General features: G+C 40.2%; 1 protein-coding gene across 1 annotated transcript; it reads left to right on the top strand.

The window, feature by feature from the left end:
- The first annotated feature begins 815 nt into the window (after positions 1-815).
- Positions 816-13,180, top strand: LOC111671580 (thiamine transporter 1-like). Its single transcript, XM_023428700.2, has 5 exons — positions 816-1,021; positions 4,414-5,170; positions 10,654-10,846; positions 12,027-12,168; positions 12,415-13,180. Exons 1-5 carry the CDS (start codon positions 830-832, stop codon positions 12,556-12,558), a joined length of 1,428 nt encoding a protein of 475 aa, XP_023284468.1. The 5' UTR covers positions 816-829; the 3' UTR covers positions 12,559-13,180.
- Positions 13,181-13,434: the final 254 nt, after the last annotated feature.

The following is a 13,434-nucleotide window of genomic DNA, read 5'->3' as shown; positions in this document are numbered from 1 at the left end:
CAGACTACAGTAATTCTCATCTCGGAAATGATTGCCTTGCTTATTTCTTTCCCTAAGTATTAAGAATTCGCTGCCGAGCCACCCAAGCAAACTCAAAAAAAAAAAAAAACTGACTTTAAAGTTCGAGACTTCCTGTTTCTGACAGTCACAAAGACAAAATACTGAGTGTAAGATGATCTGATCAGATGAGGTTCTCTGGGAAATTGAATTTTGGGTGAGTTTAATTTTGAGCTAAATGATGTTTGTGGATGTGTGTGTAGTTCATTCTATTTTTTTTAAGCAGCCTAAAAAAAGAGGCAATGCATCATTTTTAAATTCATTATCGCTCCAATCAAAACAGTGTTGAAGCATTGCATCACTCAGATTGTTTTGGACTCCAGTGGCTAATGGTGGCAGAAGCTAAACAGGCACACAGTGCAGGTGTACACACAACCCTGCTGCCCCCCCACATACAGACACACTCATACATATTCCTCTGCTTGACTTCCACCCCTTCCTCAATATCTGCAGGAATGAGGGTGTTTTTGTATAAAGACAGAGGAGGAGACAGTATTTATTATAGCCTGCTGGAGCCCCAGGGGCTCACCACCTCATATTTCATCTTAATGTATCTTCACTCACAGCCTCACATTTTTTTCCTGTCTCGCCGCGGCCAGGAAAACTTCAGAGGAGAGAAACAACAATGGGTGAAGCAGGTGACTTGGTGTTCACAGTCCGTCTCACCTTGGCCTTATCTGGGGCTTCCATATCTCAACAGATTAAACTGCCTAATTTAGACTCTGCTCTCGGCGGACGCAGCGAGACGTCCCCGGGGAGCCAGAGAGGAACGATGGGTTTTTGCTGGAGCGGGGAGTGTGGCAACAGGCCTTGCCGGGCAGGCCATTATATGCCCTGCCATGCTGGATGGGTGGGCCCCACTGTGCTGCTCTGCATCTATGGTTTCTGCTCCATGATGAGGCCCATAGAGCCCTTCCTGACAGAGTTTCTCACGGGAACTTGTAAGAATCTCACCACCGAGCAGGTGAGCTACTGAGCTATGAAATTAGATATGTGCCTGTTTTATAGTGATGGAAGCCTCAGGTTATTAGATTTGCTCAGTTGTTTATGTTTAAATGCACATAATAAGAATAATGTACATCAAATGAAACAAAGTTATGTAAAAATTAATAACATGGTTTCATGGTTTCAAGGTGCATTTGAAATGTACACATAAATACATTATACTAGTTATAGTTGCTAGTTGCTTTAATATATTTCTAATTAGAAATTACTGGTTAGAAATTTGATACACAAGTGAATATAAAATATTTACACGTCAATATAATTATGTACAATTTTCCATCTCATTATAACTTCATAATTAATTCTCTGTTTATCACATACAGTGGCATTCAGATGGTTATAGTGTGCAAGAGTTGTTTTTACATGTAGCCTCCTGTGCCCGGATCATAGGCTTTTCCAGCTTTGTTTATGTCCTTTCTTTGACCTGTGAGAGGGAGAAAAGCAAACGCAAGATAGTAAAACAAGCGTCTAAAGCCCCGTTCGCAAACTCATAGTGGCTGCATTGCTCATTACACCTGACAATATGAACAGACTATACACTGTATACTTTCTGCGATTCAGTTTTATGCTCCTCTGCGTGGCAGAGGCTAAACATAGGTCAGGGGACGCTCGATGACATTTGTGGGTCTTTCTTTTGTTTTATACTTACACTTCAAATTCTGATCCTGACAGGAGTTGGATCAACATCAAGCTTGCGTGACCCTCAAAACCAAATGACACATGGGGAGGTGTCCACATCCGCTCGTGTGTGAGCCTTTGTGACCCATAACGCACCTCTCTGTGTACACCCACAGAGGTGTTTAGGTTTCTGACAGTACAGGAAATATAGGGTCAGGGTTAGATATAAATATTTAAGATGCTTTTGCTGTGTCCTGGGTCATTGCCACTTTCTAATCCGATAATGTTTTGTATTTGTATTTGTAGACTAGAAAACCATCATTATTTCTTCATGCTGAACTATTTTTATTTCCTGAATACCAGGTGTGAAAACAAAGTACATATATTTTGTGGAATTAGGACAGAGCTGTTACAGGACAATCAAAGGCAAAACAAACACACTAAAAAACAGCACTCTCTACTCTCAGCACAACTCTGTTCTATCTTGGACCAAAACAGTCAAGACAAAACTGATGGTGGCACTAAAAAGAGTTAAGGTTCAAATGTTTACTTAAATTAGTATGATCCCTCCTCTGGCGGCCATGAGTACACAAGTCAAACAGATTTTCCGTCTCCAGACTAGTAGGACAAGATGAAACATCACTACCAATTTTCTAAAATACTTTGTGTTGGGTTTGTTAGATTCCCCATTCCCCAATTAAAGTAATCACATGTTGTATTAATCATTTAAACATGTCATCGTAAATGAATGATCCATATTGTAATATTCATTACTTCTTTTCGATATTCACCAACATTTGACTTTCACTCCATACATGATAAAATAACATACAACCAGAGCAAAATGATGTAGGCATGAACCAGACTGACAACAGTGGACCTGTCATGTTTACTTCAGCACTGAGTAAATTCAGGGCTGAGGTAAAGTTTGGCTCTCCAGTGTCACGGCTCACTGGTGACATTAAGATGAAACTAGATGGGGTCCTTCACACCTCGGCAATGACAATCACTTTGTGATGCACAAGGCAAGATGGAAGATGCTTTGTTCACACAAATTATAGCAGGTACACTCAAGGTGTACTCATTTGATGCTCAACCATGTATGATGCAAATTACCTCTTCAACTTGTGGTCCTGAATTGCTTTTGAGATTTTATATGGTGCTATACAAATTAACTAAGTTGGTGAAGAAAATGCAAACTCCACACATTCAATTTCCTGTTCCAAACCAATACCAACAAAGAAGAGTAGTCATTTCAGAGAAGACTACTACCAACCTGATGTATTTGATTTCATTTAAAGAGCCTGAGGTCTGAAGGTGCATTTAAACTGAAAACTTACCAACAGATTTTGTTTTATTTTTTTTTGCCCCAAACAGACAACCTCCTGACTGTGAGGCTTCAGCTGTAGCTGTTAGCTTGCCAGACTTGATAGCTCTTCAAAGTCCAGCTCTTCTTGTTATTTTTCTTCACTTTCTCTGAAATGTGGACTCCTGGTTCTGCTAAGAAAATTTCGGGGGACACCAAACTAATCAGGGTTTGTCCTCTGAGAAGAGGCTAACCAATATCAAACCATTATGTAAAAAGTGTAATCCTTAAAGTGGCATTGTCAAAGATTTACATTTAAATAAGTGTCTTATAAGTCACAATCTTATCACAGAATGAGGTAACGCAATGGTGATTGAACCTATGACCCACTGATGAAATTATATCAAAGTCCTTCCTTTTGGATGCAACGATCCAGGCACCTGAATTGGGACACAGCTAAAGTTACTGACATGTCACCAAGACACGTGTGATGGTTCAAAAACAAAACTGCAATTTTCCAGATGTTCGTAGCAAAAAAAGATAACGAAAGTGAGAAACTTTGAGATTGCGTCAACACTCCCTTGAGCAGCTACTTTGTCAGAAATACAACAGGCGAGCGAATGGGGTAGTGGTTTACAGTGCAGCCAAACAAACACACATTATATTATAATAAAGAAGCTCACTCTGGCTACACAGTGAGCCTGAGATAAACCTGTGCTGGATTACATCAATTGTTTCCTATGAATCCCCCATGTTTAGGCAGCAGTCTGAATCCGGCACAGGAATGGTGGGCTCCATTAGCACCAGTAAAAGCCACTGTGTAGAGAGGTAATTAGTGAAGGCAAATAAATGGAAATGTTATTGCTGAACAAATGTTGACCATAATGATGGGGTGTGGGTTCATGAAAATTTTAGGGATTGTAACTTTAATAATCAGCCAGTAAATAAAACATTTGGGAGTACTTCAAGTGATGGTCCCCAATTGGAACACAACTGCTGTCGTCCATAAACATTATTCTGTTAGTCAGGAGCTGACAGAGATTGCAAATGTAAAACTGTGCATGCTGTTGCCATAAAAACCCATCTTTGAATATTATTTCAGTCAAGGCCAAAGTGAAGCACAAAAAACAACTTAATGACTACAACAATTTAAGAACAATATTTTATTAAAATGGAGCTGGCTTTCAAGCTGCAGCCATTGTGTTTATTTGCATAGTATTAAAATAAATTAACTTGTCACAGTCTGAGCAACAGAATGCTGCTTCCTCTTCCATCATGTAAACATAGAGGTAATTCCTCATTAACAATGACTACAGGTGAGACTGCATCTGTGTGGCACTGTCATCGTGTTTGACAGATATTCTTGCAATCAGCAGTTAGGGATTGTTTTCTTAAAAATAATGAGGTCTTTGTCTGCCTTGCCCCAGGTGACTAGACAGGTGTATCCTGTGTGGACGTACTCCAGCTTGCTTCTCCTCATCCCAGTCCTCCTGGTGACAGACTTCCTCAGGTACAAGCCCGTAATCATCCTCCAGGGACTCAGCTATGTCATAGCATTTCTTCTGGTACTAGTTGGCTCGGGGGTCCCCTCGACTCAGTTGGCCCTTTTCAGCTACAGCATTGCCACGGCGGCAGATGTGGCCTATTTCTCCTACATTTACATCGTGGTCCACGCCAGCTACTATCAGAGAGTGACCAGTTATGTCAGAGCGTCAATACTGCTGGGCTACTCTGTGGGTGGCCTGCTTGGTCAACTGCTAGTGTCTTTGGGTGGAGTGTCCTTGTACTGCTTAGCGTTTGTGACTCTCATCTCTGTCTCCATAGCACTGATTACCTCCTTTTTCCTGCCCATGCCCAAAACCAGTTTATTTCTTAACGGAACATATTCTGCACAACAGAGAAACTCAGATGAGGATGATCACAACTCAGAAAGTGAGGACTCTGACAACAGAGTGAAGAGCAGAATGGCTGCAAAGCATATTGGGAGGATGTTCAGGAGGCTCATACTGGACTTCAAGACGTGTTATTCTTCTGCGGCCCTGCTCTTCTTCTGCATATGGGCGGCTACAGGCAGGTGCGGCTTCTACCAGGTGTCAGGCTACGTCCAGCTCCTCTGGGTTTACATCCAGCCACAGAACGTAACAGCCTACAACGGAGGGGTGGACGCCATCAGCACATTGACAGGTAACTAATGCACCATCCATTTGACCAAAAATGGGCAGAGTTTTCAAAACTTCTTGCGAGACCATAGACTGTATATGAGCAGGCCACATCCATACTGTAGGAAGCTTCCAGTGTGCTCCGTTGCTAAAAGAGGTATCTTTCCTGTGCTCAGAAGAAAGTGTTAGCACTAGCCCTGCTAATAAGAAGAAGCAGGGAAGCAGCAAGGAAGAAAAGGCTGTGGGTACATGAGACCCTCAGGAACTGAGAGCAGCTTGGGGAATTTAGGGTTGTGAAGGAGCTCTCCTCCATTTTCGTTTTGTGCTCGCCGGATGGCAAGCCATTAGAAATAATGGGTTTCAGAGCGCAGTGGTGCCATTGTGTGTGAAAGCAGCTTAACTCTAACCATATCCATCATTTCCAATTCATCCAGAGACATTTTTCTGGCAACCTGATGATTATAAGTCAAATATTCACTCTTTTTTTGCTCTTTTTTGGTCTCCCCCTTAAGGAAATATCTGGTTCTGGAGCTGCTCCACTAGTTCACAAGCTTTGCCTGTCCACAGTAGTGCTGGGCAGTTAGTACATTGAGTCTTGGCCTGAAAATATTTGCTGGCTGTGGCTGAAAACCAGTGAGACTGAAACAAAAACAGTGAAGTTGCTGGCCGTAGAGAATTTTTTCTTTTTTGATATAATGAAAAATATTGCATATGGCGGGGGATATTGCAATATTCGATATTATTGAATGTATAATTCGTACAGCTTTAAAAACTGTTAGAATTTTGTGTTGCGAGGGAAAAGGATCAAAACAGGCCACCTCCCACATTTCACACCTGCACTATCAGTCCAACACAAGAGAATTCAAATCCTAAAACCTCTGATTAATTCTGAGTAGCAACTGCTGCGTATCCAGCTTAAAGAGAATTGGTTGAGATTCTTGTAAAAACAAGTCCAAACATTTTCATTACGGCTTATGGGTGTTACACACATTCCGCCACAAAAAATAATTGAATAAATAAACAGAGAGAAAACACAATCCCTTTATACTATCAGTATTTCACAACCCCTAAAGCACGGCAGACAATAGGAGCAGCATTAATTAGACTATTTAATTGCCTGCTCTCATCCCCAGATGGGTATGGCAGCAGCTGCTGCCATCCAGCCAGCGCACTTTATTGATTATACTACTGATACATTCCTGTATTCCCCAGAAACCAAAGGCAATTACTCTGTGTAAACCACATCCAGCTGTATGCCTTTCACTTGTAAATGGTTCTGCCCAACATGCAGTCAAGCTGTAGAGCCCATGTCTGATATTTCCCCAAAGATGCTTGTTGTATTTTTCTGCATTCCACACTTAGCAAACATCCCTGAGGAAAAAAACCTGGTGAAAACCGATAGGGAAAATATGAATATGGATTACCAACATGATAAAATATGGAGGAAAAGCACAACATAATTTACTATTTTCATATTCAGCATATTAATAACTGTATGTCCTGGAGCTTGAAAGCAGCATTTTTTAGTAGCTCATTAGTTTTAAGATGAAACCAAATGTGTATTCAGAACAAACTAAATTATGTTCAGTTTTATTGTGTTGTACAGTTTGATTTTCAAGGAGAGGTAGTTACAGGGCACCTCGACCCATTTATTTATCTGTGGTCTAAAGGAGTAATTACAAATCATTTACACATCAAACATCTATTTCCATCCCTGGATAATGTAGTCAGACCATAGTTTCAGTCAGTACATAACCTCTCCCAGGTCAGGGATGTCTTGTGTTTGCCATTTAATTTGACATGAAACTGCATGATGAATATATTTCCATTTAGATTTAAGCTACACACTGGTGATATGGTGTTTACCAATTTAAAATGTATTCCCCCACATAAGTTATACTCTAATCACTGTGAAAAGCCAAACACGAAACACAAAATTTCCTGTTGATATCCCTGATGCCCAGAGGGTGAATCCTAATGACCTTGGTGATCCCCTGGCTTTTTCTGTAATATCACCAGCATGTCAAAGTTTTCGTGACATTCGTGAAATAATATATCGCATCCATCTACTGGATGGATTGGTACAAAGGTTTGTATTCATGGTTTCCACATGATGAATCCCAGTGACTTTGCTGATTCTCTTATTTTTCCCTTTGTACTGTCATTAAATATGTTGAATACTTTATGACTAAATACCTGCAAAACTAATGACATTCCCATCAGCCTCAGCTGTTGAGTTTAGCGCTAATTAGCTGTTGTAAGCATGATAAACACTACTGTCTTACTTCAGCATGTTAGAATTATTAGCACTGCTGTGCACAGTCTCACTGAGCTGCTAGCAGGTCGTGGACTCTTGATAGCTTCCCGACTTTGCAAGAGTCAAACCCTAAATTGCTGCAGTAGTTTGTTTTTAATCAAAACAGACAAAATTTGTAACCAAACTTTGTTGAAAATAAGCAGAGAAATATATTACAACAACATGTTTGTTCTCCCTACAGTATCCACTTGTAGAAACTAAATACAGGATTAACTTTTGACTGTTGCGTGAAGGCAAATCATCGCACTTGGTTCAGGTTCAGACCGGTATCAATAGAAATTTACGTCCAAATCTGACAATTCTGTACCTGAATATTGAGGTCCAATGCTTAAGTTCAGTGGAAATGCAGGAAACAGCGTGACTGTCATGGAGAGAGATGGAAAGTAAGTTTGTGGAGGTTGGTTAGATGGATGAGTGTAGAGCACACTCTTACTTTTTATGGAGGAGACTGGGGTATGTTTATTATGTGTCCTCATGATTTTTCCATATCCATAACAAGGTGTCGTAGTTGCCTAACTTTGGCCATAATTTATTTGCCATTAGCATTGTCACTCTCTAACCTTAACCATACTGTTTTTGCTATGCGAAGATAATGTAGAAAGCATTGCATGCAAAGCAAACTTTGGCATTGATCATGATCTGGGGTTTTGCAAAATTGTGCGAAATCAATACATTTCTCATTGGAGATGGTTTTGTTAGGTTACAGGAAGGTCATGGTCCAAAGCTAAATTTTCACAAAGTCCACACCGATTTAAAGCAGGTGGTAGGACACGTTTGTTTTTCAGTAATTAACCCTCTCTTCAGTCGTTCCCTATCCTTCACCAAACCACGATCTTTGTCCAAACCTTCAAAGTGTTTTTGAAGCCTAAGTTATAATGGCTCTCTAAATTCATATTGATATGAGATATAACATGAATTAAATTATATAATCCAGATTTCACCACCAATGTGGTGTTTAACATGCACTGCTGCATTGTGGACATACTGTAGAGCTCAGCTGCATTATTGATCCCTCTCTATGAAGTTGAACAGCTAGCTCATGCTGACCTCACTAAGCCTCCAATTGACACTGCTGTGGAAACTGGTCTAATTATTCAGTCTCCATTTGACCCCCCTCTGCTAATCAGAGCCATGGGACTGATTAAGTACATCTTAAATACACACATGGTGGCCTGGGTGATGTTTATGCTGAACTGTTAGTACTGATTGACCATGAATGGATAAGGAATCAAAGGAAATGTACACATTTAAAAGAGTGAAGCAATTATGCTCAGCCTCTCTTTATACTGTGGTGGATAAAGAGCTGCGAGTGAATGTCTCGAAGGTATAAGTGGTATCCTTATTTACACTCGCTTCACTGAATGCGACTCTGGTTTTATTCATTTATTCCTTTAGTAATTACACACACAAAAAAAAAAAGATTTGACAAAGCAGTGGTAGTTATGGAGAACGTGATGAATATGTAGCGAGGAAGTTAAAGTAATGTGAGAAAAGGAGATGGGGAAAACATCAGGGGATAGAGAGAGGGTGAAAGAAGGCAGACAAGAGTCCTAGAATAATCAATGCTCCAAAGATTCTCTGTCTGGAGTTCCTGATTTTATATCCATCCACAGGGACAAAGTTTCTCATGACTGTTTCACATGAGGCGAAACGAGCCTTGAGATGTAACAGGGCTGCACTGTGCCATCATGTGGCTGAAATGAGGAACAACACTTTCCAAAAATGACTCGTTACCTGCTCAGAGTTCAACTAGTAATGTTGGGACATTAGTATCAGAGAGGAATTCTATCAAAAATATTTTTCCTGCTGCTAAAAACTCATAGTTTCGTGTATCACTGCACATCTCTCAGAAAAGTGACCTTTTGTGAGACTGTATGATACAGTGATGAGAAAGTTGCTGAATATCGGTGTAAGGGATGAACTGAATGGAACAGAATGAGTGATGAATGAATGAAATTTAAGCTACCTGTGCCTATTTTTTTTTTTTTAATTTCTTGGAGACAGTAAGCAGCAAAACATGGCAGTCTAAAATACTGTATGTGTCTTACCTGCAAAGAAAAGCAGCAGATGTTTGTGACAGTAAACTTGTCAAATTTTACAGACACTGCAAACAGTAACTATGAGAGGCTATAATCCTTTGATGCCCAGGGAGAAAGTCCTCAGACTCCCCTGAAAAATTGTGCCATTTTATTGATTTGTTGAGTTAGAAAAAAACTTTTGTTGTTTTTAGCTCACCTGTCCATTCCTACTGCATGTTATTTGACATCTATTGTCAGTGGGTTGTCATGGTGCTGTGGTAAAGTGCTTTGCACTTTAGTGAGTGTGGACTCTAGAGGCGTTTCAATGGGCTTCACCTTGTTCACGGAAGTCGCCTGATGGTCTTTGCAGCAGGGGCCGTTATGGTTTAGTAGTGGCAAAAGAAAATGAGAGACAACCATATGAGAGGCCTTTGTCCAATATCTAAATGAGATCATACAGCCTGTGAGAATGTTACAGTAGCTCCTTCTCATTTGTAATGTTGTAGTAAGTCCAAAGTGTTACAGTCCTTTCAGCACAGTTTCTGCTGGTAGACGGACAGGAATCTGTACATTTAACACTGATGAGAGTGATCAGTATATCAGTAACATCCTCACCACAGCCATACAGTACCAGCACGTTTCTGATATAGTCTTGTTCGCGTATGAAACTTCTGGCGCAACATATGCTTGGATCCTCGGTCCAAGTCTGGCCCAGATACCTCCACAGCTGTTATCCTCCAATATTGGCTGACAGCAGGAATATTTTCTGTGTGCGAGCCAGAGTTGGTCCAGATGTGCGAGTAGCATCTGACAATCATGCTGCCAGGCACGGGGCTGTGGAAGACAAGCATGTTGCCCAGCTTCTTATTTTGTTATGTGTATATGGTGTTAGATCAACTCTCTGAAATCTGAGTTGAATTAATACTTCTTACATGATCGAGCCCATCATGTAAGATCAACTATATGCTGATGTTCGAGTGCAGTTTTATTTCCTTTCCGAAACTACATTTTGAAGTTACTAAATTACTAAATAAAGACTAAAGAAAAAAGAAAAAAACCTGACCAATAATTCACTGAACAGTTTGTGTTGGCCCCTGAGGTCTCTCTTTGTCATGTTTTGCTACTTCTTGTTTACCTCACAATAAAAACACAGTGGTTGTTATTTTCCTTTAGGAGCTGCAGCCACAGTTGCCGTGGGCCACATGTCCCTGGAGTGGTCTGTGTGGGGGGAACTGATCCTTGGGGGTTTCACGCTCCTGATCGCTGGGTCTGTATTCCTGATGGATCTGACTGACAACATCTGGATCAGCTACACATGCTACATCCTCTTCAAAACTGTTTACATGCAGCTCAGCACCATCTGCACGTAAGAAGGTTGTGGATATGTCAACAGCCAAATGTCTGTTACAAAAGACCACTGATTAACAATTCCATTGTATCTGCGTGGATTAAATGCGTTGATGATGCCACAAATGCATCATCAACCACAAGATGTTTTGTTTTAAAAAAAAAAAAAAATCCAAATGTGTCTTGCGAGCCATTACAGTCTGTTCTGTGGTAAATGGAGAATAAGTTCAAACAAATTATTACCATATTTAATGTTGCTGTAGCACAGATAATGACCCTTTGAGCATGTTGATGTGGCATTTTATTTGGACTTTGTTGGGTAATTTAGCCTCCAGCTGTGCTTTAAACTGATGAAAAGATCACCGGCCCGAGCATGGCATAAATCAGTTACATCCACCTGTGACACTAAAAGCCAAAAGGAATCATTCTGGTTGTTTTCAGCTTGGGTTATTTTTCCCTCATTTTTATTATTGTGGCACTCACATCTGTCTCGTCCATGCCGTCTGTTCCTCTGCTGTTCCTCTCGTGGCACCAGAAGGTCAAAGTTGTCACTAATCTGGTGAAATATCTCAATGTGTAATAGATGGATTTAAACCAAACTTTGTTCAGGCATTTATGGTTCCCAGACGATGTATCCTACTGACTTATATCCCCAAACTTTTCCTCTGGTGCGACCAGGGGGTTAGAATTAGTGGTTTTGAGTGAAATGTCTCTATTGGATGAAATGACAGGAAATTTGGTAAAAACATTCATGTCCTGCTCATGATGAATCGTAATAACTCTGGTGATCCCTTAATGTTTCATTAGCACTATCATTAGATCAGAAATGAAACTTGTCCAATGTTTTTTTAATGACCTGCAAAATTAATGACATTCCCATCAGCCTCAGCTCTACTTAAACTGTGCTAAATAGCAAATGTTGGCATGCTAACACCCTAAAATAAGATAGTGAACCTTGTTATCGTAACCTACTAAACATCAGCATGTTAACATTGTCATTTGGGCATATTAGCTTGCTGACGTTAGCGTGCGGCTCAAACCCCCATGTAGGCTACAGCCTTGTTCATCTTTTCAATCCTATTCTTTTTATTCTACATTTGATTACCATTGGTTGTAGCTCCTTCACTTGAACACTTAATATATGAATCTGCATTTGCATTGTTAGTGTACTGCTTAGCATCTTATGTTGTATATGTCAGGTTTCAGATCGCCAAGGCACTGAACAGAAAGCGCTATGCGTTGGTATTCGGCGTCAACAGTTTTGTGGGCACAGTCCTCCAGAGTGTCCTCACCGCCATCGTCATCAACACCAAGTCTCTCCAGCTCACCATAACCTCCCAGGTACTGCAGCGCATGAACATTTTGAAAATGAGGTTATAAAGAGGCTCACAAGGAAAAGGAGATAAACTGACAAATTGATAAAGACAATTAGGAGTGTTTATGAAAATGATGCTGTTTGAAGGGCATTTGATGAACATGCAGAGAGAGCCAGGCGACAAGAGGCAAAGATAAAATAAATGCGTGAGTTCATTAATTCATTTATCAGTCATCCTCCACCTTTCAAGTCACCCTCACTTCTCTCTTCAGTTTTTCATCTACGCCTCGTACTTTGCTGTTATTGCCCTGCTGTTCACAGTCAGAGGTGTGTATACTGTGCTCCACATGAAGCGGCCCGCTGCAGGGAACCAGGCAGAGAGAGCCACCAACCTGCCAGAAGAGTCCCATCCGTGAAGGACTCTCTGAGAACATACAGATTTTTATTAACTCCCACAACAACTAATCAGCATACTATATCAGCAGCAATCAGCACCAACAGAAAAAAACACACTGTATGTACATGCACATCAAGACATTCAATCCATCGCAGAGTGATTCATTTGTTTTTCAGTCTGTCATCAGCAGGTTTTAACTAATCGATTCTGCAAACGTGATGTGACTCAGACAGTGAGAGCGCAATTCCTACGTATTGCCACAAGAGGACACTACCTGCACAATATAAAACAACAAGAATCCTACAGGGCAGCTTTGAGGTGGTTCAATCTCAACAGACATATGTTAGCTCATTATTCTGTATGCAGGTATTTCATAAATTGTATGCCAAAAGAAATACCTGAGTATCAGCCGTCACAAATGTTGGACATTCAGTGATATGGGGCTTGGGGGCTTCTCTCAAGCACTTCTCATTTAGCATAATGGTTGTGAAGCAACATTTGGTAAGTCAGGTAAATTACAACCAGGGCATTGCAGTAACTCACTTGCTAAATCACACAGTGAATACTGTAGACAGATTGCCCGTTCAGTAGAAACTCCCAAGGATCTAATTTATAATTTCAATATAAATACTTTTTTTTAAAAGATATCATATTTATAGGCTATACATATGTTTAAATAATGTATGAAAAATAACACTTATTACTGATTTAGTTATATGGTTTTCATTTTTACCACATGAATTGTGCTCACTTTTATATGTAAATATGTCAGATCAACAAAGGCTGTGATGTTTTTATGCTTGTTTGTTTGTTAATTGATGTAAAAAAGATCAATAAAAGATGTGCTTTAAAAAATCCACAAACACAATCAATACTGAAGGCACAATCATTTTTA

The sequence above is a fragment of the Seriola lalandi genome, unplaced genomic scaffold (genome assembly GCF_002814215.2).
Source record: "Seriola lalandi dorsalis isolate HSWRI2012SDOR001 ecotype SW California unplaced genomic scaffold, Sedor1 jcf7180002054885, whole genome shotgun sequence".
In the NCBI taxonomy this organism is placed as follows: domain Eukaryota; kingdom Metazoa; phylum Chordata; class Actinopteri; order Carangiformes; family Carangidae; genus Seriola; species Seriola lalandi.
The sequence above is the reverse complement of the archived record's forward strand: the minus strand, read 5'-3'. Positions and strand labels throughout refer to the sequence as shown.